Source organism: Ptychodera flava, chromosome 14 (assembly GCF_041260155.1).
Source record: "Ptychodera flava strain L36383 chromosome 14, AS_Pfla_20210202, whole genome shotgun sequence".
NCBI classification, from domain to species: domain Eukaryota; kingdom Metazoa; phylum Hemichordata; class Enteropneusta; family Ptychoderidae; genus Ptychodera; species Ptychodera flava.
The window spans coordinates 5873497-5900946 of record NC_091941.1 but is presented as its reverse complement, the minus strand read 5'-3'; the positions used below and the strand labels follow the sequence as shown (position 1 = coordinate 5900946).

At 36.5% G+C, this 27450-nt stretch overlaps 2 protein-coding genes across 2 annotated transcripts in view; one reads left to right on the top strand and one right to left on the bottom strand.

Moving 5' to 3' along the window:
• LOC139149089 (V-type proton ATPase subunit D-like) overlaps positions 1–18813 on the bottom strand; it is a 20778-nt gene extending 1965 nt beyond the window's left edge. Inside the window, exons 1-7 of the mRNA XM_070720638.1 lie at positions 18759–18813; positions 4234–4390; positions 2808–2925; positions 2181–2260; positions 1528–1595; positions 993–1037; positions 287–457 (exon numbers count right to left, since the gene is read on the bottom strand). Of these exons, the coding sequence (XP_070576739.1) occupies positions 287–457; positions 993–1037; positions 1528–1595; positions 2181–2260; positions 2808–2925; positions 4234–4274 (523 nt within the window). The 5' untranslated portion in view covers positions 4275–4390; positions 18759–18813. The remainder of the gene's footprint in view (positions 1–286; positions 458–992; positions 1038–1527; positions 1596–2180; positions 2261–2807; positions 2926–4233; positions 4391–18758) is intronic.
• On the top strand, positions 17851–27450 carry LOC139149088 (uncharacterized). Its single transcript, XM_070720637.1, has 6 exons — positions 17851–17897; positions 18445–18999; positions 22400–22646; positions 23245–23415; positions 25655–25860; positions 27041–27450. The coding sequence occupies exons 2-6, from the start codon at positions 18895–18897 to the stop codon at positions 27260–27262; spliced, it is 951 nt and encodes a 316-aa protein (XP_070576738.1). The 5' UTR covers positions 17851–17897; positions 18445–18894; the 3' UTR covers positions 27263–27450.

Below are 27450 nucleotides of genomic sequence, written 5' to 3'. Positions count from 1 at the left end.
CGGAGTGGCTATCAATAACAAACTCTCCACATGGTGAATTCCTTGCAATCTTATTCACACACACTATGTACTAAAGGCCATAAAAATGTAGCTTAGGGTCTACTGCAAGTCTACTTCATTGGCTTCATTAGCTTTACATACGTATTTTTTCACCACAATTTTCACATGTTGGGCTTCAGGCTCGACTATCTAGACTTATTCTAACTTCTTTGTTGCTACCTTTTATACTGTATTTTACTTTTCTGGGTAATAAAATACTACTACTACTACTACTACTACTACATACCATGCTCAATGGCGTTAACACGCCTGTTTGTGATTTTGATGACTTCATCCAGCGTCACAAATGAAGTCTGGAGCGAAGCAAGCTCCACTAACAACTCCAAAGCCTTGGCATTGTTCTTCTTCAGTTTATCAATTTGTTGACCGCCTCGGGACAGACCCGTTAATTCATAACCTATGGTAAAGAACATGTATACATGTAATATGTTAAACGTGCCTCTTCTTTGGGGAGTCGTTTTTTGCCATTGGGTAAGTCAACTCAGTTGGGTTATTTGACTTCTGTGACAGCAGAAACATGACACATCATCCAATATGTAAATGCAAACAAAATAGATTGATGATAAATCATATCATGTTTGGATAGAGTTGAATGTTGTAGATCACTTGTCCATGCTCTATGCATTCCCTAAAAATAGTCAATTTGCATCCAAAAGAACTAAATTATAACACCATTTCAACATTTCAAGAACAGACACCATTATTAAAATGCAATTTTTTATTAAAATGCAAATAGAAATTTGATAGACTAAATGTAAAACACAAAGGTTTTTATTGTATAACTGCTCTGGCCAATGAGATGAGTAATATAGCAAACTGATAGGTCACTAGGAAGTACTCTGCCCTACAAAAAACAGATAGGTCAATCCTCTGGGATAATAACCTTGTTAATACTACCATTAATCAAGACAAGTGTATATTGAGTTACTTACAGTCAGTTCCATCAGTGTAGTATTCAAAGACTGGAAGGTTTACACCTGCACAAGAGGACAAATGAAAGTATTTGAAAATTACATTTACAGGATTTTTGCTACAGTTTCTCACATGAATAGAAACCTACAGCGATCAAGACCAAATCTAGCAAACCTCAACAGCTCATGGTTTTTCCACATATAAATCTGATATACTGCCATCACATCAGGAAAGCCACATGAAGTCTCACGGAACTACATGTGTATTCTTACAGTTACAAAACACAGCAACACAAAAAGCAGTACTTTCACATTCAACAACAGCCATTTTTCAAGTCTAATTGATTGTTTTACCAATAATAACAAGTCTTATGGTACTCCTTGACCTGGTTATTCACTAGTTATTATTTTCTGAACTCTTCTTGTTTGAGTATCTTTACTCCCTTAATTGCCAAGGAAATGTCATTCATAACAGTGAGAAACCCTACCTGCAACGTTCTCTTTCCTAGACCTTAACTGCCAAGGAAATGTCATTCATAACAGTGAGAAACCCTACCTGCAACGTTCTCTTTCCTAGACTTGACTTTGCAAGCAGCTTTGGTGACATTCTGGACTACGATGTGACTGTGGAGACAGAAGAAATGCATTGCAAATGAAAGTACTAGTATGGCTTGTCAAGCATTGAGTTGTACTGACTGTTTTCTGCCTTGGGGTATGGTGTATAGAGCCTTCATCTCTCTAGCAACCGTGCCACAGCTCTCTCACAGGGTTTTCTGTATTTGTTCTATTTCCATACCATTTCTTTCAATTAAATCTTTAAATTTGTTTATCATGTGTTAAAATTATATAACCTATACTGAGAAGAATTTTTTCTTCAGAGGTCAGGCCTCACCGTTAGGTGTGTTGCAACGATGTGATTCTATGCTGTCTGCCAAAAGATAAACTGATCGATCATGATTTCCAGTTTACACTATTATTCATTGGTATTTGCTATGATATGATCATCATGGTGAGCTTTAGCTATGGAATAATATAACTCACATTAAAAATGAACATGTTGATCAAAAGCACTGTTGTGATGTCTAGGATGATGCTGCAGTAATAAGTTTCACACATCAAACCATAGCGCGGAGAACTAACTAGGTATTGAAATTCTATCAAACTACAGTTTACTTTGCTGAAAATCAATCGTATACAATAACCACTCACTTGAAATCTCCACATGCAAATTTGGCTTCAGCCAAGGAAAATGCTGCCTCCTTCATCACTTCACCCATCAATACTTTGGTCTGCAAAAGAAATGAATGCTTTTTACAGGCATCTTCTTCAATCTCAGGGACCAATTGTACTCATTTACGGACATTAATATTCCATTTTCAATATCTAATGCACTACGCAAGAGATACGTCAAACATAGCATATCTAGGTTCATTTGTTTTGTTACATTATACAGTCAACGATGTAATATTTATGTAAACATACAGTAAACACAAACCATTAGTCCAAAAATATCTCTGGCACTTTAAAAAGACATCTCTAAAGAACTTTTGACGCAAACACCAATGCAGGGACATTCTCAGTCGGTTCATGGTGATGCATGCCATGCTATTGTACTGTGATATTCATGCAGCCTTATGACTGAAATTTTTCTTACTGCCACTCTATGACACTTGTAATTTCTATATTTAGAATGAAGACCAACACCATTGGCTTTTCTGTAACACCACATTTTGTATTACTGCAGTCCATGAATTCACTTGGTACTCATGAAAATTATGACGGTTAGAAATTAACTCTTTGATTTCGCAAAATTCAAATAAACTCATCTGAACTTACCTCGATGATTTTTGCAAGTACTTGTCTGAATCTGAGAGTCAACGCATCTGCCTTCTTCTTCAGCAAACTATGTCCTTTCTGTGCTCCCTTCAGCCTTGCCTTCATGACAGTCAATGCCCTGCAATTGAAAAACAGTACATACATTTACATTACGGTCAAGTACATGAAATTGACGGTGAATCATTCAGCAATAGTAACATGATTCCTTGATGCCTAAACTCCAAGACTTGACAACTTTAAATCATTGTCATTTTCATTATGTTCCAAGTAATTGTGGACATACTTCAACTGAAAGTTTCAGACCATGTTCATTGAGCTGTTTTCACTTTTGAGTGACTTCTTTCTGTAGAAGTCTTCTTTTGTTCTGACACATCCTCAGTTATATTCTTGCTTTGATACATGTATGTGTGTAAAAACAGATGATGATTATTTAACATGTTATTCTGAAACACTCACTGATCTTGGAGAGTTGGATTGGTATGGTGGTTATTTTTTAGCTAGGGGCAACACAGGAATAACAGGTAACAGATAACAGTTGGCCTTATTTACTATCATGACCCTGCACAAATTTTCCTTGCAGTACAGCTACATCAGCTGTTGGTTTAACAAAAAACCGTGCCCTGACCTAACATCATTCCTCCTACGGAGATAGATGTGGAGACTTCTAGTTCCACCCCATATTCCTTTAAAAGAAAATGTGTACGGCAGCTATAAGTCATACAAATCCATTACTGATTATGCATGCATGTCACCCAGTATAAAGTTGACTGCTCCTTGACAATCCTTAGGGTTTTCTGGGAAGGTGGACAGCGCCCCAAGCAGTTTATGCCTACCACCAACTACATACTCCATTATATGCAATAATTTTGTTCTTTATTGCATACTAAACTTGTGGTAAATCACTATAAGCTTGGATTGAAACGGTAGAACTGAATATCATAGAACTCAATCATGATATACTGGTAGGCTATAAATAGCCAAAGGTACCACCATTATCATTTCAATCATCACGTCAATAAATTAAGCATACCTAATTCACCGTAGCGTTAACTTTAGACCTGGAATACGCGTATTGTTCACTGGTTGTGTACACTAGGAATCCCCGAATACAACGAACAATATTGAGTTCAACCAAATCCTACACCTATGGACGGGATGAATTACTCTAAAATGAGAAAAGGAACCTTTCAACTTCAACAATGTTGATATTGTTACATGAATTGCTGAGACAGGGGAGGTTTGAGCAATGATCACCTGACTTCTACACATAGATGAGAAGCTGGAAGGCTCCTCACACCCAGGAAACAACCTTTACAATATTTACGATCAAGAATTGGGTCATTCCAAAAATACGGCTGGAAAACTTCCTTCATATATTACCAAACACATTGACTATTTCATTGCTCAGAAAATTCAGGATACTCACATTCGGGAAGGGAAAATCTGTAGTCTATCTTTCCCCGACATGTTGATTGGTCTTGTTCAATGCGCTTGCTCCGATCCGAATCGGGTCAGGTGACAAAGGTCAACAACATCTCCACGAGCTCCCCAGAAGAGGGCGCACTTATGCACTTGCCTACGAACTCGCATGTGGTTGCGTCTTTTTCAACAGGCAGTTGAAATTAGCCCGCAGTATGCCGCTTTCGGCCCATTATGTTGACAGAGACCATTACATTGGTACTTAGGGACTGGTCAGTTTCTTCGGCTGGGGGGGGGGGGGGCGGTGGATTATTTTTGCCAACATGAAAAAGTGGCTGACCCCCCCATTCCAAATTTTGAAAACAGGGTGACCCCCCCTATTCCAAATTTGAAAACAGGGTGACCCCCCCCCGCACGCGACAAACTGTAATATGTAATAATATAATACTGTAATATATATATGTAATATATATATATATATATATATATATATATATATATATAATATATATATATATATATATTATATATATATAATATTTTACATACATTTATTTTAACAGTCATTCTGTGTTTTAATGAAATTGTTGGCATGTCAGTTGTAAGATACGAATTTCAAAGTGTCAATCTTAAAGTTTGAATACAGTACATTTTGAATGAGCTGTGAATGTATTTCACACTTTCTATGCTTAACCAGATGTACTGAACTGTTGTACAGAAATGGATGTCAATCATTAATATTAAACAGGAAAAAGCAGTAAATCAAAAACTTTGATGGGTGTTAAGACTTGCCAGCCATCCAATTAAATCTCCTGAGGAACCATAGAGAGGCATTTTAGCCAAATCTGATGTATGCAGAGTCTGAGATGACCTTTTCTTGGAACATTGATATTTGTGCATGTTGCTTTCTCATACTGAATTCTCATAGAGAGAACAGAAAAGTATCAGGAATTTGTCATGCTTTTCATATGAAATGCAGATTTCATAATAGTACACTTTCACTTAGCAAACATCAAGATATCTCTGGCATATATCTCTGATTTATTAAAGTATGGCGCCCGAAGGGCGCGGAAAAAAATGTGAAACATCCTGATATCTCTGATATATATGTCTTGTATATTAAAGTCATGCACAGGAAGGGCGTGCTGAAAAATGTCTGATATATTAAAGTAATGCGCTCAAAGAGCACGCTGGAAAATATTGAACATACATATATCTCTGATATATGTATGCTGATATGTTAAAGTTGGGCTTGCTGAAAAATATGTCTGATTATTAGTTACGCGCCCGAAGGGCGCGCCGCAAAATGCAACTAGATAAAATTTGTGGCTGACACGATGCATTTTAGGCAATGATGAGCCTGTGTCGAAATTCAAAAACACACTGACCCCCCCTATTGGGCATTTCAAAAACATGGTGACCCCCCCTATCACCAAAGTCAAAAACAGGGTGACCCCCCCATGAATCCACCGGCCCCCCCAGGCCGAAGAAACTGACCAGTCCCTTACATGAAAATGACAAATCTAAGACATCATTATCCAATAATGTATTTTTAACTAAAAGAGCCAATGCAGTGAAGAATACTTTAAAAGATTTGGAGACGGAGGTGTAAATATTAAGTGGCTGTCGTTTTTACGCCAAAGGAAAAGTTTAAACAAAATCAGATAAATCTTTTAAAATCAGGAAATTAAAACTTCATTCACTATTTTTTAAAAATCAATTGTGTGAAAAATGTTAAAGCCAAAACTATGTTTAAAACTTTTTGATCGCTTCAGTGGTTAAGAAAGTCGAGCTTCTAAAATTACAGGTTTGATAAGTGTCTTCAAAATATATGTATGGTTTATTTTAGGAGTGAATAAATGCACATGTTTTGAAGGTACAAGATCTGAGCTGGGCAGAGTTCCTTTAGCTCCAATAGCTGCGAAATTTATCCATTAATCATGATTTTATTTTCAAACCAAAATTGGTTGGTGTAAATGTGCTAACCGGAGGACGTGTATAGAAGTATCACTGCTCGCTGATCTGAACCATGTCTGCAAGTTTTAAACGGGTACGGCACTCATAAAATGGCGCCCCCACGGAAAAGTACAAAAATGCAGTATTTCCTGTACATACACATCGTGATCAGAAAGGAAACAAGCATGGTGCCATTTTCTTGAATGCACAACACACGATGGCCAACATTTTGTTGTTGTAATCTTTATTTTCTGTGTCACACGATTAGTTTTTGAAAATGGCGGGAATCTAAAATGATATTAAAACGTTTGAATTTACATGCTACTTCGACACCTGTAAACTTTTTCAGTCTTTAATGGGTCTTACTCAAAGAAAACTCTTGGAAAACTGAGGACATTTTGAGATCAGTTTATTACACATCAACCACAACGTGATAAATGGCGAAATTTATGGGCGGTGCTCTTCCTTTATGAAAATTTCAGTATGAACACGTAATCCACAATGACTACAGTCAATTTAGGGTTTAACCTAGGACTAATTGCAACAGAAATTATTTCTTCACCATGACCTTTTGAAAGGTCTCACTAATGACATATTAAAAGTATAGGAAAATATAAGGGGTGCAAATTGGTTACGTTGCATATATTCAAATTTGCTATATATTGCCTTTAAAATGATTGATATACTCACATTTTGGGCATGTAAACTGAATTCAAGTGACTTTTTTTATTGTAACACAATTTAGCAAGGTTCAATAAGTTATTTTCTAAATGTCTTGAACAATAATTATCATGCAATTAACTAATTTGCATATATTCACAGTTTTTTCATTATTTCAGACAAAATGAATGTATAAGCTCATATATAAACAAATTTTTTCTCTATGAAATTGTTAAGGTTCTGCAAGAATTATCAGTTCCTTACCCAAAAAAATATGAGGTTGACCTAATTTGCATACTAATTATTTTAATACAAAACGCCTAATTTGCATAATTGACACAAACGGTCTTCTGAATACGATAAGACTAAATAGCTTCCACTGATATTTTCTGGTTATTCAGAAATGCATGAACAAAGAGAAGAGTTTCAGAGCATTACTGTTTAAAAAAGGGAATCAGAATACTTTCTTTAGATATTCTTCTTTCTTTAACGACGTTAAGGTTATTCATGAAAATCATTGGATGTGTTCAATAATTTGACATCCATTGTCAATAGTTCAGTTTTCTTCTCCTGCAACATGTTCGATTGCAGTAAAATATTTTTAAGGAAATTTTTAAGCTTTTGTTCACTATTTTCAATGACGATGAGGAATATTCAGTTACTAATAAATGCCTGTGAATCATCTTTCTCATCATTGAACTACCATTAGGATAAATACGAACATCATTTGAATCACCTTGATGGTAGTGGTGATGACAATTGTTATGATGATCATTATCATATCATAAATTTCTTCCTCTTCCTCCCTGTTCACATCTTTCTCTAGGTGGTTCATTTGTTTACAGCCAGAATCCTTTCGTTGACAACAGAAAGTCTAGATTTTGCTTTCTGCCGGGTTATTGAGGCTGCTGCAGTTCATTGTAGAACACATAAGAATGGGAAGGGCAACTCAACGAAAAGATGTGAAGCAAGGGATGATATACCGGTAATTGTACCGCGTATCATATCAGATCTTAGATGTGCAAGTATCACTCATGGGGCTATTTATGTAGTGGACTTTCCATTTGCAGATTATTAGACTTTTGTATCATTACCAATAAGATCGATCATTCAAGGAATTGACAGTCTGGCCAATCTGAGGTGAGACTTCCATAAGGTTCAAAATACAGGATGACCAATTATATGATAACTTGATGTCAAAATTTGATATCTTAATTGATAAACTCGTTAACGGCAGCTTCTGTGATGCAAATCCCTTCACATTTTGGTTTTCTTGTTTCACGGTCATAAAAATTCGAAAGAGCAGCTAGACCATGTAACATTATGAAAAGTATCTACATTTGCTTTTACCAGTGATTTAGATTATCATGATTCAGTCAACAGATTTTTTCAGTTTTTCCTCAACTGCTATGGCTGTGTACTGTAAGATTAATATAAAGTCATATAATGGACTGAAGAGAGAGATTTCGTGTTTAATCTTCTCAATTGTTGTTTTCAAGAAATTTCAAAATTTTGAGAAATGCAGTGTCCTTTGATTATCGTAATGTCTTTCAGCTGTTTAAGAAACAGCTTTGCTTATCACATATTTCATGATAATTGGCAGTATAGTATAATAATTGTACCTCTATATCATCATGATTATTATAATTATATTTCTATATCATTATTATCATAAATTTCTGTATGTGGCATTAACAGGCAAGTTGCACAGTCAAAAGTATATCTGATTTACCAGTGACCACATAACCTGGTCTTTAATTACATTTTACCAACACTTAATCTATATTATACCGGTAAGGGTGAAAATAGAAGAAAATAGAGCTGAAACACAAATTTTCTTCAGCCTCCCTTAATACAAAGCGTTGGTTATTTGGCCAGGCATTTTGGTATGCATTAAGATAATCCAAATCTGTCAGTAAGTTCCAAATATTATTGACATTACGCAAATTCACTAGATAATTGAAACGAACTATACGAATCAATCATTGTTTATTTTTACAGGGCTTTTCATTCTGTATGCCCTATTAGTATATAATAATTACAACGAGTTAAAATATACAGAAAATAAACAATCATGACAATTTCTTTGTTGCAAAATGTTCACTCAAGTTATAAAATGATCAACTTTCGATAGAAAGTACTTAAAGTAATAAATAACTTAAACAAGTAGTATCTCTTAATGTAGTTCTCCTTTTACTGATAATATAATTAATAAAATCTTTGGAATATTAAAGAAAATTACTTTAATGATCATATAGGATTTATGCACATGAGGTACATTAGGTAAACTATATTGGGCAATGTTAGTAAACAATAATCTCCCTTTACTATATTGTATAACATTTCAAGTTTCAAGTATTACATTTAATAGAATGTAGGCATTTTCCATAAAATCTTTTACAATTAGCCCTGTTGCACAATGTAGATTGTATTAGACTTTGAATATACCTTTTCTTGAACCTTTTAAATATTTAAGGTGAGAAATAATTCATGTTCAAATTAGAAAAATGGAAGTGACATGGTTGACTTATTGGACTAATGCAAATAAGAATTTTTTTATTGCGGTAAGATTTGAAAAAATTCTTTAAACTAAAAACAAAAACATACCAAATATGAGTTAAAAATGATCTTACATAGTCATTACAATGTCAGCTTATCTCTGAAATCACTTTCGTAAATAGATTATCAGCACCAGGTTGTATAGCATCTATGACACATTTAGCATTTGGGTAAATTGAATGTCTTACGCAAAACGTCATTAAGGTACTTTTCGCGATCCCTGGGATCGCCTTTGTTCTCGTCTGTAAGAGGATTGTGGAGGTGTGAGAGCCTTTTGTTTTCCATTGAATTTGAAGTGGGTAAATTTTCTGATGAGACAATCTGGTGCCAACAAAGGCCTTTAAACTTGCGGTATGTAATTTCCATGACCACACTAAAATTCAAAATGAAGAAATATTTCTAATGATCTCGGCTGTTTTTAACATTATATGTAGCCATTTATAGGTCAAAGAAAGGGAAAAGTAAAGTGGTAGGAGGGGCACATTGCAGTTATGTAAAATGAGGAATCTTAAATGATATGATGCATTGCATACACACAAAAAAAATACATAAAGCACTCAAATTGCTTGAATAAAATGTCAATTTGCTCAATATATTTTTAAGAAATCTATTAACAGCAACGATTTTGTTCCCATTACTAAGTTTCATATTTATTCAAATTATGCACTGTCTCACCTCTTCCTCTTAGAGTTTACCTATCATTTTGTTTGTCATTCTATAGAGTGGAAACAAAAACTACTTGTTGTGTAGATTAAATATAATTTTTAAGTGAAATGCAGTAAAAATTGAAACACAGTGGCAGCCATACTTGATTTACGCAAATTAGGAATATTTCTCGGGCGATAAAATGTATTCAAAAATATTGTCTGGACAAAATATAAGATAAATGCATACATTACTTGAACATAATGTCACATTTTTCTCAATTCAATACGCATATTTCTTTTATCAGTGAATGTATTGCACCCATTATCCGTTTATATCTATACAAATTAGGTACTGTTATACCTCTTAGATTGTATTGGACTTTAGGTAAGTCATTCTAGGACCTCTCTAAAATACACAAAGAAAAAATAATTCTATTGCTGTCAGAAGTAGCTTAAAATAGTTATTAATTAGTAATATACAAAGAAAGCGAAGTGTTGTGGTGGCCATATTGGATTTATGCAAATGAGGAATATTTCTATGACGACAATATATTTCCATCAACATTGCCTAAACCAAAAACAAGAAAAATAAGCCCAAAACCTGCATATATTATGTTTAGTCAAATATTTTTAGTAGAAAACATTTTATCAACACCTAGTTTGTAACCATAATCTTTTTACGTTTATGCAAATTAGGCATTGTTTACATTTCTAGATTGTACTAGGCTTTTAGTATGTCATTGTAGGACTTCTTTGAAATACACAGTGATTAAATAATTCTATTGCTCTCAGAAGTAGCTTAAAAATAGTTATTAATTGGGAAAAATACAAAGAATAGTGAAGGTTGTGGCGGCCATATTGGATTTATGCAAATGAGGAATATTTCTGTGACACTAAATATTTCCATTAACATTACCTAAACCAAAAACAAAGGCAAATTAGCAAAAAAACCTGCATAACATATCATGTTTAGCCAATTATTTTTAGCAGAACCATTCCATCAGCATGCAGCACTAAGTTTGTAACCATAATCTTTTTACATTTATGCAAATTAGGCACTGTTTACAATTCTAGATTGTACTAGGCTTTTAGTATGTTATTATAGGACTTCTCTAAAATACAAAGTGAAAAAATTATTCTATTGCTGTCAGTAGTAGCTTAAAAATAGTTATTAATTAGAGAAAAACAAAGAAAAGTGAAATGTTGTGGCGGCCATATTGGATTTATGCAAATGAGGAATATTTCTATGACGACAAAATATTTTCAACAACATTGTCGAGACCATAAACGAGGCAAATAAGCCAAAAAACCTGTATCAAAATCATGTTTAGCCACATATTTTAAGCAGAAACCATCTATGAGCAACAATTTTATACCCATGAGCCCCCTTTACATTTATGCAAATTAGGCACTGTTGCACCCCTTAGATTTTATTATACTTTTAGTATGTTATTTCTAAGACCTTTCCAAAACGCATGGTGAAGAAATAATTTCTGTTGCAATTAGTCCTAGGTTGACCCCTTTTTTGGCTTAGATTGACCGGACTAAATGACTACAGTACCTGTTCAGTCGGGGAAGACTGTGAAGCCACAAAAATTCTACTTCGACACAGGCGAACTGAAAATGAATAGTCTAAAATTATCATATTGTTTTCGTAATTATTAAAAACAATAAATCATAAGTATACACCTTTTATATGGACGCCCTGACCGGTATACGTCATACACAACTCATGCACGTACAGCGAAAGGAAAGTTCAACCCGGATGGAATACTGACTAGGTATTACCGATATCAATGTTTCACAATTATGATTTCTTATTTTTATAATTAAGAAAATAATACAATATTTTTAGAATATTCATTTCCAATTCTGCTGTGCTCCAATTCATGGATTGGGACTCGGGATTGGGACACGCCGCGCCGGCATTCCACCGGCCGACCCCCCTCCCCCCGGTCAAAAATGAAGGCTAACCACGTGGCGCCAATTTTAATTTTTAATTTCAATTCTTGACTAAAAGTTGACTTGTCGATAATAAAGTCTTTTTCCGTACTTGGGAATACCAACACCTTACTTGTATTTGATATTTTGCCGAATTCGTCATTTCTACTTTATTTATCGTAATAAAATAAGGTTGGCCGTTAAAGATACCGCGCTGAACGTGTAATTCTCGATTCAGAAATACGGTGCTAAGAAAGCACATTCAAGGTCGAACTTTGGTCTAACTTTAATGTTAATGGTCTTGTGAAACTATGAAATGATAAAATTTGTCCGTATTTCGACTTCCATTGTTTGATTTCAGGGTGAAAAAAATGGTTGGCGGAATAATGTCACGGATTAATGTTGATGTTTGCTGGACTCCCAGTAGCCTAGACCCCTTCGCTTTGGCCTCCGTTCCATCGACTAGGGTCCAGGCAAGACTCCCAGAAGCTAAGTTCAAGTAGAGAGTAATGATTTGTATCACAGTTTACTTGGATATTTTTTCCATTTGATGGTGTTCTATTTATGACACCTATTCGAACCCCATCTGCAATGTACATACAATGCTGTCTGTCAGTGTATGTAAGTGCAAGTTCCGTGTTCACATTTTAGCTGAATACCTGTGTACAGGTGCACATGTACACATCTGGTCGGCGACTGTTAAAATGCTCTCTGCACGTACATTTGCAAAATCATGCTTTTTTCATTGTACCCGTATCTGTTCCTGTGCAGTTACTGTCGACATTTTAAGAGAGCAAGAATGACTTTTTGCTTGCTGTCTTTAAGTTTACTGCCTACATAAGTGCCCTGAAAACGTCAACATCTGAGGTAAGGCCTTGTTCTGCAATAGTGGTATTTTTGTATCGTAACCAACTAAAGCAAATAAGATTCATCAAAAATTACAGCTTGGCCTTCAGTAGTATAGTACTGAGGGAAGGTGAGTGTACGCATATCGAGTTTTATTGTTGATTATTATAAAATCGGGACGAGTCCTTAGCGATAAAAGTGTTTTCAAATTTCAAGTCCTTCGTCTGGTGATTAACAGTGAATATTAGGCCCATCCAACCTATCTACAAATATTTTGTGATGCTATTTTATGTGATATATCCCTTATACTTATGAGTACTTCTGAATACGTATGAGTTCTTCGCATTTGTATTTCCGCTCTCTGCGGAAATGGGTATTTATCATTCTCCACAGCGACTCTGCCTTTCTTAAAATGTCATCTACGACTGCGATGACCAACCATATTTGCAAACATACTTTTTCAAATATACATTTTTCAAGATTCTTTCACTTTAAACAAGCGTTTGAAACCATCATTTGGGACTAACCATTGGATGGACAACTTGTTTCTTTTCCGGTTACGAGGTCGGGAGCAGCTCATTTCTCTGATATTCCTGATGCGGACTTTCGGTTCTCTCACTAGAAACTAAGAATAAATTATCTTCGCCACTCACTTGGGCTAAGGGGTGGACCATTTGATATCCTGGGGGGGGGCTTGGAAGATTTGGGGGAAAAAAAAGATGCCAGGTGGAGTTGCTCGAAAAAAAAAATCTGGCTTTAAGTGGCTGATGGAAAAACAATTATGGACCATTGCGACTCGGAAAAAAAAATCTTGGCAATTGTTCGATGCACACTGCAGCATCAATAAAAATCAAGCAGTAGCCCTGGAGTTTTATAAAGCATAAACCATTTCAAGCTTGAGGAACAATAACTGAATATGAACAATTGTACAGTATACATGACCTTCTGATTAGAGGAAGTATGCTGAAATTGAAATTGCTCACCAGTGTTTTCCAGAAATGTGTAAATCTGAATGTATGGATTTTGTCAAAATACCACAAGAAGAGAGACAGCCTGCAAACATTTTACTATTATCGTTTGCGTATAGAAAACTCATAACAATGAAAAAATGCGTAGAGACTCAATCCAATGCGTAATATTATTACGCATTGGATCGACTCTCTACACATTTTTTCATTGTTATGAGTTTTCTATATAAGCATGTTTTATTCGTAAATGCGAACACTGTTATAGTGAATTATCTTACCAATGTTTTTCTTAACAAAAGCGAATGTGTTTTGATTAGAATAGAATGAGTTTGATGGTTTTGGGGAAACTACTATGTTGTAATGAAGAATGGGAAATGGGCAACGAAATGAGCAGACAGCGGGTGATTTAAGATTAAATGTTACATCTTCACTGCAAATAAAACCATCAGTGTGTCATAAATAATACAAACAAAACAAAATCATTTTTCTTTGTTTTGTTGTCTGTGAGCCACGTCTGAGACACACAACAAAAGTACTGTTTCAGTCTGTAAATGTCACCTCAGATGCCACCAGGGAAAACCATTTCCACTCCAAAATTTCATTTTTCGCCTTGCGAGAGGGGGGACACCCCCCTCTCGCACTCTTCCCCCCTCGTTCGCTACGCTCACTCGCCGCTCGGTCGCTTCGCTCCCTCGCAGTCCACCCGTCTACTTTCTTAAATTACCCAGCTACTTTCAATGTAAGGACAACACTGACAAGTAAATGCCATAAATGTACATGATTTTACAAAAATGTTTTTGTAAAGTGAATCAAAAATGTACATGTATTTACATATCTTTATTTAGTTTCTTGAATATAGTCTGTGTGCGATAGAACAGCATCTTGTTACTGGGTGTGAAAAACCAAGCAAACAAACATTGCACCGAAAATTGGTAAAAAAAATATATCTCGGAGAAGGAAAGTGAAAAAAAATTTGCCAGCATATGCCCTGTAGAAAAAAATAATTCATGGTGAAGCAGGTGGGAAAAAAATAATGGCTCTCCACCAATCTTCCAAGCCCCCCCCCCCCAGGATATCAAATGGTCCACCCCTAAATGGCTGGAGTAGAGGGCATTACACTTGTCATTTTATATGGCTAGGTAAATTGATTTCTATCTAGAATGAACAGATCCATATACGATGGTATAAATGACTTACTGGCTAGTAAGAAGATCTTTTAGAATGCAGCCTATTGAAGCAGGGCATATCACTTCGCATTTATATATGGTTCCTAAAATGTGAAAATTTAAGCAGCGTTCACAAACACCAGATAGGGGCGGGAAAATCTCGAAAATGTTCTCGTCACGTGGCTGTGTCAGGGGCTGATATATAGATCTGTATCAGGCGCTTCGAGGGCAGACTACACTCGGTGCCGTGATGACTGTGATTTTATAGGATGCAATCTGAGCACCTGTACATGCAGAACTGTACTTATATACCGTTATATGGATCTGTACGACGTTATGATAGAGTATGAAATTTCTGCCTGTCTCAGCAACTTTATTAATAAGACCATAAAAAGCTATATCATTTAATGTTTGCCCTATTCCTACCAGGGTATACAGCTCTGAAATGTGGTGATTTTCAGACCTGCAACAGGTCTGAGACTGTACACACATCCATGTTTCAATCATGAATTCACATCCCTGGATATAGTCAGAAAATTCACCACTCTATGTGCTGCAGTTCTGTATCACCAGACATGATTCAGTTCTGTTGTTACAACTCTAAAAATCAGTTTGAATTGTCAGCCTCGTGACAGTAGTTTGTTTCTAAGGGTCTGTTATACACGTTTTCATCAGGCCCTGTTCAAAGTTGCCAGCACGTCATGAAATCTGCCTGTGGTTTTCTAGCTGTGTATGCCAGCGTGCAGAGCAAAATGCGATAATAAATAAACTCTGTCATTTATATGGACTTAAGATTTAGATCTTCTTCCAGGGTCATCCTACATGAAACGTCTTAGGGACTGGTCAGTTTCTTCGGTCGGGGGTGGGGTGGTTGACTTATTTTTGCCGACATAAAAATGTGGCTGATCCCCCCTCTTCGAAGACAAAAGCTTGGCAATCGTCAGGAGTGATGTTGGCGGGCTCGTTGCTACCTATATATAGGGTCAGGTGGTATATGAAAACGAGGCGGTTGTTCTGGCGCGTTCAAGTGTTAATGAGAAGGAATTTGCTTCTGTGTCTACATTTCGAATATATATATATATATATATATATATATATATATATATATATATATATATATATATATATATATATATATATATAATATATTGCAATTGAATGACGCAATTCATGGCTGGTATGAAGTATTTTATGCAATTATGAGCCAATGTCTTAATTCAAAAACACATTGGCCCACTTACCGAGCATTTGAAAAACATGTAGACCTCCAAAATCACCCCAGTCAAAAAACAGGGTGACCCCCCCCCCCCCGCATGGATCCACCCGGCTGCAGAAACTGACCAGTCCCTTAGCTGAATTTTCTCCACGCTCCGCATAGTAAACAGTTGGCATGATACTTGATTTCGAAGTTCGTTTAAGTGTTAAATCTCGATTTACCTTTGCCCGCGCAGCATGTACCAAGGGTGTACAGGTCTAGGAAATGACTCATCACTTCACAGAATACACAATACTCGATTTCACAATTCGAGGAACTTATTAACTAGCTTTTCCGACGAATTGATAATGAAACCTGTAACCTGATGTGAATTGAAAATGCTCTGGTGTTCACTTTTTGTTGCAGTTTTCTGTAAATTGAAACTTTTGCCACAAATTTGGAACTTTTTATCGTCAATATCATGAACAGTATTCACCATAGATTAATTATAAAAATCATCAAGTATACAAATATGTAATTAGCTGAAATAAAATGGTAAATTTCTTTCACTGCTGTAATTGTATCATCACTTTATGTAGCAAGTGTAATTGCCTGTGGTCCAGCCCTTCAAGCTTTATATACTGTGAAAGCTCATTAAATATGCAAATTAGTAATTAATTTATCTAAATATGCAAAAAATAACTTTCATGAATGTTATGTAATAGTATCTGCAATATACATGGCAAGTTCCTCACAGTCAAGTCAATTAAGACATGTATCCCTAATCAGGAAAGTTCATTAAATATACAAATTAGAAATGTTTATCTAAGAATGAAAACAAAACTTTCATTATTGTTGATTCAGCGCATCCCAAATACAAATAGTAAGTTTCGTCAACTTTGATCAAGTCAATCCAGATATATGTTATATTGTAGTGTCTTCAGTAATGTTATACCATAGTACTTTCAATGTACATTGCAAGTTCAATCAACTATGGTCAAGTCAATTGAGATATGTATCCCTAATTACTAAAGCTCGTTAAAATATGCAAATTAGTAGTTAGCTGAAATAAAACCGCTAAATGACTTTTGGCAATGTTATATCGTGTATCTTTATTATATAGCAACTTTCGTTAACTTTGATGTAGTCAATTCAGATATATCCCTAATTAGAAAAGTGTATCAAATCCGCAAATTTGCTATTGACTTCCACGTCACCACTTTATATCTTTTACGGCTGTTATTTCCTTGTGTGATCAACATTTGTAGCAAATCTCATCAAATTCTGTGCAGCCGTTCTCAGTGTTTATCTGTTTTTTTCTAAAGTCATTAATTATGCAAATAAGCGCAAAACATGCAAGCCACACCCACCAAAAACTAATAAGTTCTTGCCATTGCCAAACAGAATGTATGTACCATATTTTATTCAGACCTAATGTGCCATTGTTAGTCGCGTCCACAGACAGACAGACAGACAGACAGAGAGACAGACAGAGACAGGCACTCAGATAGGGGATAGAAGAGATTTTCTTTCTCAGAAATCATCAAAATGTCTTTAAATGATTTCTTCTTGTTTATATAAAGGTTCATTTTTGCGAAAGTCTACCAAATGGGAAACAGCTTTTGAGTTCTAATAAACGGCAGATAAGTACTGCAGGCTTTCTTTGGAACCATTACGACTGAAGGACAGCTGCGACTCAATGTACTTCTTCGGAAATCGCAAACACGTCATGGGTAATCGTAACAAGCTGATAACTGGCCAAGTTTGCTTCCTATGCTTGTGTTTGAATTCTTCTTTACATAACTCGTATTTTCAACCCTACTTTTCATAGATTTTTATCTTTCCTTCTACATTATTGGCATTCTCTTTACTACTTTATCAATTTCATCTAAGTTCGACCAAAACTATCAAAATTAGGCCCTTGCCACAACCACTACTACAAATATCATCACCAACCCCACGACTACCATGACCTTTAGAAGTCCTAATTGTTTTGATTACCCAATGCACCATGCTGTTAACTTTTCCTTATCTCTATGTTCAGATGTATTTAACATTTATTTTATTTTTATGAAATTAGACCAATGTAACCATTTTATCCTATTCTATATATCATATCATATCACATCGCATCTTGTATTATTTTCCATGTCGTCAGGCTTGCATATTAGCGCCAATGCTCAACATCTGTACTGATTCTTTTACTATTTAATGTATTTTTCTCTCTTTTCTGTGAGGCAACAGTATACTGATCAATAAATTATTTTGTTTTGGTTTTAGTTACATGATGATCCATCATCGGACACCACAGATCTGTTTAAATGAGCTAGTGTAACTGTTAACTGTGAAAGCATCGAGGGGTAGGTTATATATTAGATATCAGCGTACCACAGTCCTTCAATCCAAGTGACAGTGTGATTATCTGCAGATAAAAGTACCGGGGCGCAAGACTACACATCTATCGTTGCTGTATACGATGCGTCGCCGGCGTCCATTGAACTGATTGCTTCGTCTTCGTGTTCAATGACCGCTAGTGCGGAACCTACCAGCACTGCGTTTTACGACGTGCTCTCTGAACCTAAATATCCACTCACCTTTTGTTGTACACAATTCATAGAAATTTGAGCGCAGCCATCTTTCGTTTTCAATGCGCAAAAGACGAGGCGCATACACAGCGCAGTGACGCTCAAATTTTAAAGTGGAAGTAACATTCCATCCTAAAACTGCTGAATGGAAATTGAATTTAAGGATTTACTCTACGAAGAAGTTAAGCCTGGCACAGGCGGACAGGACAGCAGAACCCACAGAACAGAAATGGCCCAAGAGTTGTATCAGGTAAGCTACACAACTGCACACAATAAAACTGCAGATTCTCAGGAGAACCCAGTTCATTGGGTGACATTCTTTTATTTCTGCATGGGAGCAAATTAGGTCTCTTCATTTGTCTGCGCATTTTCTCATAACATTAGGCCCACCTTTAAAATCCACTATAATTCCGCGGCCTTGTCGCACAGTATAGGAACAATGTGATCCAACGTGAACTTGGTGGCCTTAGGACCAGGGGTCCTTTCACCAGGGCAATTATCGCAAACAAGCCTGCTATCTTGATCTCCGTTTATGTACCACAAGATGCGTGAACAAAATAAATAACGAAATGAGGGCCGTTCTTACATTTATGGGCTTAAACCCTTGTCAAGTGGGTCTCGAGGTGAACATTGTGTGTGTGTGTGAGAGAGAGAGAGAGAGAGAGAGAGAGAGAGAGAGAGAGAGAGAGAGAGAGAGATTACTGTGCCCTGTGCGTGGTCATTTATCGTTGTAAAGGTGACCGTTTACTTCATGAGAAATTGTCACATGCATGTCAAGTTTAAACCAAGGTTACGAATCGGGAGATGAACTTCAGCTCTGAGAGATACGCATGCTATCTTACGGCCAAAACATACAACTGACGGAAATCTTGTGTATCTTTCTGATCGAGTGATCGAGTAAAGTCAGCATATCTTTTTTTATCCAAGGGAGAAAATATGAAAGCATATACACAATGACATTATTTTAAAGAAAGTGCAAAATAACAATGCATTATGTAGCTTTAGTTTCTCTGACACGTACATATGGACTTGTATTTTTGCCTATCCTCTGTCTATTAATATCGTTTTAAAGTGAAGAAAGGGTTGGTTCCTCCAGATTTCTGAATCAGTTTATTTTCAGAAAATCTTTACAAAAGTCATCATATTCAAAAGAATGGCAGGTTAAATTGTGAGAACACTGGTCCATGCACACAATTGGAGAAATGAATGGCCAATCCAAATCATAATGATGTAGGGATTATTGATACATTCATATTACATTTAAATTTCAATATTTTAATTTCAACTTGGTCTTGACATCAATGAACAATAATTCACCTTCCAAGAGGCCATGGATGGAATTTTATCACCATTTCCCTAATCTTCGCATTAGAAAATAGTGACCCTGCCAACAAAACAAAGCCCTACAATTTATCTAGCTCTTTAATATCTGCTAAAAAACGATAATACTTAAGGAATATCTCCTGCCCCTAGCAATAAAAAATGAATCCCCCCTATGTAAGCGTCAGCCGATACTCTGCAAATACCAACACGTATAAGCTCGTACGTATTTGTAAGGACACGTCATTCTTTGTATTGACCTTATCAAACAGTTTGACATGTACTTCCTATAATGTCGTTTCTGCTTATCTGATGTGATCTTGAGATAAAATAATGCGACCCCTCCTGGTAAAAGCAAAGAGAGCGTACGTGTAAAGTGGAAGGTTCGTGTTCAGAGCATTCACTTTTTCTTTGTGGGATACAGCGTGTCCTCAGAGTGACCTTCTGGAGACGCGGTCTGGACGGGCGTGTTACTATGCATGTCTCCCTTGAGCACATAGCAATGTATGGACCATACGACATTTACGACATAACGAAACATTTCACTTTCCCAGTGAACGTTGGTTTCATCATAGACCCCTTCTCGAGGGTATGTGGTTTCATGAACGGTTGCCACGTGTAAACTGCTGAATAGTGAAATCAAGCTTGTCAGTTTGTGATCGTTGACATGTTCGCAAAATGTCGAGGATGACTATAGTTTTACTGTAGTGTTGTAACGGTTGCTATCAAAGATCTCCCGAGATTAAAACTCGAGTCTACGTTTCGTTTTCTGACATTTCAAGTTTGTAATATGTATTGAGAATCTGTTTGATTTCTCCCGTGCATATCGTTATCATCTCTGAATGATTTGCAAACTATCACGGTAACGCATATGCTCAACTCTGAGATCCACAATTTCAGAATGTTGGCATTCCAAAGCCACACAAATAGCTTTGCTATATACGTCTTTAAATTCTCAGCTTACCCGTCAAGCTGCCGAGCCTTAACCTCAGAAGAATAACGGCATTTGAATCACAACATAACCAACCCCGGTCTCTACGAGATCGATAAGTTGGTCTGAAATGTAAAACTATCCACAGCACATAATATCCATGAAGCTGTTTATTCTTCGGACACATTATAATAGCTGTCTGTATCAATCATTGGTACTAATTAAAACCTTTCCTTTTAACGGTATATTTCAAATTTTCACCTTGCGTTGGGGCACTCATTATCACCCAGTCTTTGGTGCAAGTGTACTCTGGTCATTTCCGATCATAAAGCACAAACACAACAAATTTCTGTTAAGGATAAAGTTGTCGGAACTGCGCTCAAATGGGACCCATACGACCAATGTAAACACTGTATCCAAGGTACGATGGTGATTGATGAAAGTTAAAACATGTCTGTTGTAATCTGAATCGTATAATTTAAATGTTGCAGGTATGATGATGAGGTGCATCTAGATATCGGGCACGAAGTACATTGTTTGTAAACAAGAAACTCGCACAGGCGCAGTTCCAACGACCGTTTCCCTTTAAATGGGGGTGTCAAAAGTATACATTCCTAGCAAAATTCTTCGGTCAAAGATCTACATGATAAGCCAAAGTACTAATTTTTGGTCAATAAGTGTAAAAACCAGGGGTCAAAGTCATCATTTTGTCAATATTTTCAAGATAAAAAATTCTACACGAGGCAAAAATAAAAGGGGTGGAGTGGCAAAACCACATATATTCCTTAATTTTCCTATGGCGGAGTCCCCCCTTTGGCACTTATACTCTCATCAAATACTAGGATTTTTAGAGTCCATGGAATCTTTGTTTCAATGAAGTGAAAATGTTGAAAGGAAAGCACAGAGTCACCAGCATGCCAATGAGTGCAACTGGTTCAAACGACTTTCGATACTGCGTGTCTAATTACTGCTGTGCATTTCTAATTTAACTCATGGAGTTAGGGTAGAATGCACCCTGGGATTGATATTTGGACTCTAAAACCTTTTCAATTTATTTCTGATCTACCATTATTGGGGTTCATATTAAAGTTCTAGGAGTAAGAAATGTTTTTACCATCTTGGATTTTCGAAAATCGAAAATTTAATTTTCCCCATAAGGTTAACACGAGGATGATGGCCATTTTGAATTTCAAATAGCAGTATGTTAGGTAATTTTTTATCTAGCACTGAAAGATTGCTCGGTGACCCCTGCTTTGTATTCTTGATTTGGTAAGAGATTAATGATTAAAAGTTTCATCAAGGAAAGTTTGAGCTAAAAGTTTAATCCTGTCACTTTCGAGGAGCATACTTCTTTAAATAGTGGTTTGGGTTCTAAGTGTTGTTTTTTTTATCTCGGCAGGTCACGGAAAATGTTCCGACGACCCAACAAATTAGCCGACCAGCAGTCAGGCCAAACATCCCGACGGTGTTTAATCAGAGCATGTACGATCCAACGTCAGCTATGATACTGGGGGAGACAAACATCCACATGAGTCGAGCCAGACTGCAGTCTCTGATCTCAGAACAAACCAGTCAGATGTACCAAGAAACAGTCAGAACTTTTTCTGGAATGCACGACAACCTGTCTTATGAAGATCTACTCGCTAGTAAGTTACATGTAGGTAACACCATGGTTTTCTTGGGCACTATCTTCCCTCCACATTTATGCCCATAACGTGTCGTCAACACCGAACTTCGTTCCAGCAAATTTTGGGCGAGTTACAAAGAACGTTACTATATACATATTATCGAATTATGACATAAATATTTCCTTGCCTGAATTCGCACGTTTTGACATGTAACCCAAAGTAGGTTTTTGATGAAGTTATTTCATGGTTTTAGGGTGAGGTGGTGTTGTGACGTCGTCGCTCTCCAAAACATCCATCGCGTTTGAAGTGGATGTTAGGATCTAAATTGTCGACACTCCCTTTTGCCTTTTCTTTCTATTATTGGTATAGTCTCTCGCACATACGGGGAGGGTTGGGGCTCGCAAGCGTAGGGCCGAAGGTGCGAGTCGGGAATACCGAAGGCATGACCGCAAGTGCCGAAGGCTAGCGCCAGACATCAGCCCTTGACTCAGCCGTGTCCAGTGTTACTGCAGTTACGAACATTGCGCAAACGACTGTCGACAGTCTAAGTTTGGATCTATAAATCATATAATATATGTCTGGCTTGATTTATTTGTTTGTTTCTTTTGATTTATAGGTTTGCTGTTTGATGGTGAGAGACTCCTTGTCAATAATCAATACATCTACTACAGTTTCATTTCATACCTGGATGAGTTTGGAAAGCCAAGTGGGAAAGAACCTATGAGGCAGGGACGTGCTTTTCTGACAACTCAACGACTGCTTCTGTTATCAGCAGAGAACACTGCAGGTCTGTCATTTAATTTCCCCATGGTTTGTTGACAAGAGAGTTGGCGACTTTGCAAAAACATGTATATACGTTTACCGTCAATTGAGGAAACACAAAAATCAATTGATCGGTCAAATGGAATCTCTATGATTAAAAAGCAAATACCATGAATGTCCATGTCAATGAATTCCCTCAACGTCTTTCATCCCCTTCTTATTTTGTATTGAAAATGTTCCACGGAGGATAGATAACATTTGAACAAGGATGTACCTCGACTTGTTTTTAATCTCCAATTAATTTTGATTGGAGTTCGACTAAACCAATTATATAGTTTGCCGAGTATAGAGTTCGTTAAGAAAGTGACTGATTCGAGTTTACCAGCAGAAATTTGTTTTAACCTAGTCAATAATATAGCAACCGTTTTAGGGAGCCGTCATCATGTACGGTTTGAAGGTCAGAGGAATGAGAGGGGACAACTCTGAAAGACGAAAGCTACAAGGGGGTTCCTCAAAATGTGGAGAGGAAGGAGGGGGGAGCTACTCAGTTTTTTTCCAAAATGTACTGATGCATTTAGTGCAGTTATGAAATGAGACAAAAATAATATAATTAAATGAAAACGCCATCGATTAAAAATGGTACAACTTGATATCCATGGTGCAATTTGATATACATGTATACCAAGTGTTGTGACCAGAGGTTGAAGGAGAGGTGGGTCATGAAGGAATGGTCTCGACAGATACAATTATTAGTGCATAGGATCTAGGACAAAACTGAACTGTTGTGAATTCCTCCTGTATTATTGCAGAAATATACATTTTAATTGACTTAAATTCAACTATTTTGACATTGAACCATACCTATCCAAATTAAATAATACTATACGGTTGGATACTAGTTAAAGGGTGGGCTTTTATATCTATATTATATCTATTGTGACTCCGAATTTTGTGAGTTTCACGTTTTTCAACCATCATGAGGCAACTGATAGGTAATCTAGCTGGGTAAACCAGGATTTGAAAGTCTTTATAATTGCTGTGTCCGTAAATTATACCAATACATGTATTGATCTTTAACTTTTCCAAGTTTTCGGCAGAGGGGGGAGACAGTCAAAATTTCTGTGTTAGAGAGGGGGTAACTCAAATTCATCATGGTTGGCTGGGGACGGGGCTACTCGAGATTTTGGGAGTTTCTAATGTAATTCCTCCCCCCCCCCCAGGCCGTAAATAACTAGGGCTCCGTTAGTTCCGAATCATGCTGTTAAAATGCGTCATCATGTTGCTTTGTGCCTCGCGGACAACTATTCAGACTCTCAAACTTTTAAAGTAATTTTCTTGTCTACCTTGTATGTGGGCTAATTTTGAAGCTCTCAAAGGAAATGATCTTTTCAGTGTGAGAATAAAAAATTGTCGTTTTTGCACCATGATAGAGTTAACACAGCCATTTCAAATTTCAAATGTCGGTAAATCTTGGGTAATAGATTTCTCTGGTACTAAAATCATAACAGTGACTCCTAATTCTTATTTTTTATTTTCAAAGAGAATTGAAAGAGAATGGTTTAAAGTTTCATCGAGGACAGTTAGAGCAAAAGTTTGTCTTTCAGCTTGGAGGCGCATACAAACTTAAATCATTCTGGCTTCCAAGTTAACTATTTTTAAATCTGCATGCGATGAATACTAGCCTTTGTGACTACTTATTTATGTAAACTCTGGTAACTTAATTTGTGAAGATGTTCAGGGATATTGAAATTTTTGAAAATTGATATTGGCACACCTAACAGGCAAAGTCGTTTTGTATTCGATGTAAATATTATGTTAGTGGAGAAGTCTGATCTATTTCTCAGCACCATGTGGTAAAAATGCTCTCCTTCAACCACGCCCATAGACAATAAGGGACAATAAATGTGCCTTCGGACAGCATTATTTTTGTCCCTTCGTCTCAAAAATTCAAACTTAGTTAATGTTTTTCATTTTAAGAAATGATATAATTTTGCTGGTATATATCAGAAATACCTGCTATAGCCGACTTTGAGACTGGCTAAAGTTCAAACACTGGTGCAACAAGCAGGGCGAGATTTTATCTTGCACCTTCAATATCGTAAATTGACGTTATTTGCAGTAACGGTCGAGTTTGCATTTTATAACTTGTTATATATCTTAAGTTTTGGCTTGGCGACAAAAAAGAGAAAACATACGAAAACACAATGGTAGTGAACTGTTTATAACTTAGTTATGTAATTATTTTTTGTTCATTTATTGCACAGGAGCTTCTCTCTCCAAGTTTGGCGATCCAAAGAAACTACCCGGTGGTTACAAGGTGCAGACGACCTGTAATGACACCCTGAATTATGTGTCAGTTCCAATCAGCTGCTTTCGCAGTGTTGAATTGTATGCATCAGTTGGAGCACGATCAGAAGTCAATATTCAAGGTACACCTCCTTGCTGCTTTGGACTTTGTGGATGCTTTGGGGTAAGTTTACAGACCTCCGAAAATGTTACACGGCAATACATGTATCACTATAACTGTGGGACTGTGTGAAAGATGAAAAAATTACCGTATTTAATTGTATTTTGCGGTCAATCCTGGATACGCAGTGTTGGTGTTGAAGAATTAAGGTTTGGTACAGCTGTCAAACATATAAAATGCAAAGTCTTCTCCTACATCTAGTTAAACTGGCGAGTTGGTGGAGTTTTTCTTTAGAATAAGCCAAATCCAGTTCAAAATTCATGCAACAGCACTAGCTGTCAAGTCCTACAGTGTCACGGGGGTGGGGGTGGGCGCAGTCTATGTGTTGTGGGCAATAGTTGGGGCTACTTTTTCGGTTAAATAATCAATCAAACAAGAAATTCATATTTTTCGATTTCCGTAAGATTTATGAGAGTGTTTGTAACAATGCTATATGGTATACATTAGGTGCCAGTCATTGACATTATGATTATCAGTTCGATCATAGCATCACAAATGTTACTGACCTCGATTCATCATTAAATTCACTTGTGGGAGACTATTCACAGACAGAGTACAACTGCTTTGCAAATGACGCTCCCAAAGCCATGTTAAAACTTATCAGACACATTCAGCTTTTCAACTGAAATTTTATGAACCACGTTGTCAGTCAAATGTAGGCAAAAGAAGTTTTCATTATCGAGCAACAAAAGTTTGGAACTTCTACCTACTGAAATGAAATCCGCAAGAGACGAAATAAGGTTAAATTTCTATTAAAAGAGTTTATCAAGAAAAGTATTCCGTAATAACCTTTTTTATGGTATATTTAAAAAGTCACTGTCAGGAATAAGTGCATTTTGGAGTAATCTTATCTGTATTTATATCTCTTTATTGCTTTTTTCCGTCATTCATTTCAATTTACTTAATTGATATTATTTCGTATACTGTAAATTTCGTGAGCCCCGAAGAATATTAGTTACTTTCAGTGAATCGGTCACTCATTAAAAGTGTAAATAAATAAAATAAATATTCAAATAACAACATTGTAATGGTTTTCACATTTTTGTGAGACAACATGAACAAGCTTCAGGGAAGAAAGAAGTTGCCCTTGAATTAAATACTGGTATATAACCTATGTTTTCCTCCTCTATTCTTTCATGGTTTCCCTAATTGTTTTAATATAAATGTTGTGGTTTTTTTGCAGATGAATATGTGTTTGAAAGGCTGGTTGTACGACCCTCCTCAGTGCCAAGCGTACAATGATCGTTATGTGACAATGGGTGTGATCATGCCACCATGGGGTCACCGTATGATGCTACAGATGTACCTCAACCCAGGAGTGGCACTGACCACCGTCAAGGATTTCATCCGCGACTTGCAGCGCCATGCACCTGGTCTGCATGATAAACTGGCACCCTCAACATAAACCGATGAAACGGCGTAGGAAAGCAATGCTAAAAGTGACAATTCGCTGACTTATCTGTACCTGTCAGAAACATCACATGAAAATCTATGCATGCAAATTGAAGGTCTATAGAAGACCTGTATGAAGAGGAAAGTACCCGCATGTATATTAAACAATTAAAGAATGCGTACTTTACTGTTCTACATATT